Source organism: Dendrobium catenatum, unplaced genomic scaffold (assembly GCF_001605985.2).
Source record: "Dendrobium catenatum unplaced genomic scaffold, ASM160598v2 fragScaff_scaffold_1220, whole genome shotgun sequence".
NCBI lineage: Eukaryota > Viridiplantae > Streptophyta > Magnoliopsida > Asparagales > Orchidaceae > Dendrobium > Dendrobium catenatum.
In genome coordinates, this window is record NW_021319682.1 from 8,906,841 (window position 1) to 8,910,123 (window position 3,283).

Genomic DNA, 3,283 nt, shown 5'->3' on the forward strand with positions numbered 1-3,283 from the left:
AAAGGCTAATGGGCCTATAATTCGATGGAGACAAGGGGTTCTTCAATTTAGGAATTAAGACAATCAACGTGTCCTTCCATTCCTTATTCATATGGATGGAATTAAAAAACTTCCTTTCTGCATTCCAAAGAGTTTCCCATATAATATTCCAATAGCTTTTGTAGAAGGAAGAGGTAATGCCATCCACACCAAGAGATTTATTATTCCCTTGCTGGAACACCGCAATCTGTAATTCATTTTCTGTAAACTCAACATTTAACAACTCCATGTCTTCGGCATTTCACTTCTGATTCTCCATAATAGAAGGCCATCCCGTGACTTCACATTCACTATATTCCCATTTCTTCTCAAAGAATTTGGTGAAGACTTTCTCGATTTGATCCTCCTCCACTTGCAACTTATTTGCTTCATCTTTGACTTGAAAAATACGATTCCCATTCCTTCTAGCTGTTGCAAAGTTATGAAAAAACTTAGAATTTGTATTGCCTTCCTCATGCCACCTAGCCTTAGCCCTTTGATTCCACCAAGTTGAAAGTCTTCTCATAGTGATATTGAGTTGATTAACCTTATTTCTAAGTTTAAACAGGTCATCAGCAGACCACTTACTACTCAATGCTTCTTTGTTTTGCAAATCAAGGATCTCTTTCTTCAGTTTATCCTTTAAGGCATTCAAATCCTTGCATTTATTTCTGCTCCAGAAAAATAAGGATTTCAAAGTACGATTAAGCTTCTTTTGTAAGACTTCATACTCATTACCATCATCATGCTTCTTCCAGGAGTGATAAACTATGCTCTTAGCCTCCTGATAAGATCTCCATGTATCTTCAAATTTGATTGTTCTCGGCTTAAGCCGTATTCTATCATCCATCTTGATCACAATTGGACAGTGATCACATGCCATCCTTGCCAAATGTCTGTTCACTACCAAAGGAAGCTTTTGCATAGCCAAATAATTCAAAATACATCTGTTTAACCTTTCCCATATCTGAGAATTACCTTCTTTGTTGTTACACCATGTGAATCTTGGCCCAACATATCAAATATCATGAAAATCTTAATTTACCATGAAGCTCTTCATTTCTCTCGGTCCCTTGGAAAAAAGGAACCTCTTACCTCCTCTATTATCATCTTTGTTTAGAATACAATTAAAGTCTCCCCCTATGATGGAAGGACTAGAATTCTCCATGCTTCTCTCCAATTGATTCCAAAGATCACTTCTCTCCTTGTTGCAATGGCTTCCATAAACCGTAGCAATCTTCCAAATTCCTAAGCTAGGAATCGAAAGATTACCAATGATCACCTGAGAAGAAGCTTCACAAACCTCAAATGACACCAAATTTATGTTCCACAAAACCAGGATACCACCAGAAGTCCCAACAGCAGGTTGGTGAAAATAATCCCACTCATTTCCCATTAGGCAATCCACCTCCATTCTACCAATGCTAGACAGCTTTGTCTCCATAAGCCCAATAAAGAAAACATTTTCATCTCTAACCATTTCCTTAAGATACAGGGAAGCTTCTTTCTTCCTCGCTCCCCTACAATTCCAGAAAAGAATTGAAGAGATAATTAATAAGGTATAGAGGATCTTCCCCCACTATTGGGGTTCAACCTTCCATTCCTCTTCTTCTTCTCACTATTAACAGGTCCCAATGACTTCAATTCTTTGGCTAATTTAACCTTGACATCTTCACTACCATAATTCATATCAAGATTTACCTCCAGTTCCAATAATTCCGAGCCTTTGTCAACCACCTTATCATTACTAACAGCTTTACCCAAAAGTTCTTCCTCATTCTCCTCAACCAGAATAGCAAACAGGTTTGTTGATTGTTCGAACATACCAGTTACAGCATCTTTTCCAGAGACTTCATCTGCCTTATTACCGTTACATTCATCCTGAACTTTCTCCTAGACTTCTTCAAGCTGAACATCCTTATGACCAACATAAATTCTATGTTCTATTTTCCTTCCAATATCCTGCTCATATTTATTTACTGCATTGCTTCTTCTACCTCTTCTATTCTTGAATTTTACATGAATCCATGGACCATATTCAGTACTCACCACATAATGCTTATTGTCATGTCTCACCAAATTGTCCTGCCCATTATCTGATCTCATACTCTTCAATGATTGATCTTGAATCACCAATGTGACATTTTCCGGACATGTCTTCTTATCATGGCCTACCCTTCCACATTGGTAGCACATAAGATCAATTTTTTCATATTCCACCCTTTGGAAAAATCTCCTAGCCGAACCTTCAACCCACGTACCATTCAAAAGTTTCTTCTCTAAATCAATTCTCACACAAACACGTGCAAATTCTTGTTTACTCCATTGGAATGTATTTCCATCTACATACATAGGTGATCCAAAGCAAGAAGCAATTCTAGCTATGCTATCTTCATCCCAGCAATATAAAGGTAAGCAAGGTAATCGGATCCACACCGGAGCAGATATACCTTTAAACGAATTTGTATCAAAAGTAGGAGTCCACCTATCCATACCAACGATTAATACATTCACATACCATGGGCCCCCATTCAAAACTTCATCAATCACCTCACACGAATTGAACAAACATAGTATCCAATCCAATCCAATTGAGGTCAAGTGAAATTTACCGTATTGGCTCCATTGTCTTCTTAGCTCCGAACTGCAAACTGAGAATCGAACTCCATTACCTAGAACTTTGAGTACAATCAAATTCTTCAATACTCTAGCATTCTCATCTTCCCTTTCCGCGTTCAATTTTACCGCCACACCGTCCTCAGAGAATTCCATCAAATCTCTATCAAATGTAATCTTGATTGGCTTCGGTTTCGTCCAAGCCTCAGCAACTTCGCCCATATTCTTCACGATATATTCCTTTCAGATTTCTAAAGAAACAGATCCATCACCCATATTACGCACTTTCTGTGCATCAAGAACCTCGGAAAAATTTCTCACCCATAAGACCAAATTTTGTGAAGTCGAAGACTCAACATTCATCAAACCAGGTAGGTCTTCAACAATCGTATCCACTCTTGCATCCAATTCATCCATTATCACATTCTTTCCTTTACCTTCAACATTTTCTTGACGGCTTAAAGGCTTACCTCCTTCCCTAATCACTATTCCATTGGATTTTCTATCACTGGATCGAAGATAACCAGATGATCGTGGAACAATCATGGATACCGGCTGAAAATGCCGATGATCCACCTGCGCAGTAACCATCGATCGCGGAAAACCTGCAAAATCTGATTTCAAAACCAGGAAGAACTTTCTCTCTCTA

General features: G+C 38.3%; 1 protein-coding gene across 1 annotated transcript; it reads right to left on the bottom strand.

Moving 5' to 3' along the window:
- Positions 1-280: 280 nt before the first annotated feature.
- LOC110098486 lies at positions 281-2,856 on the bottom strand. Its single transcript, XM_020825336.2, has 4 exons — positions 2,068-2,856; positions 1,613-1,911; positions 1,064-1,538; positions 281-934 (listed from the first exon to the last, which is right to left on the bottom strand). The coding sequence occupies exons 1-4, from the start codon at positions 2,854-2,856 to the stop codon at positions 281-283; spliced, it is 2,217 nt and encodes a 738-aa protein (XP_020680995.2).
- Positions 2,857-3,283: the final 427 nt, after the last annotated feature.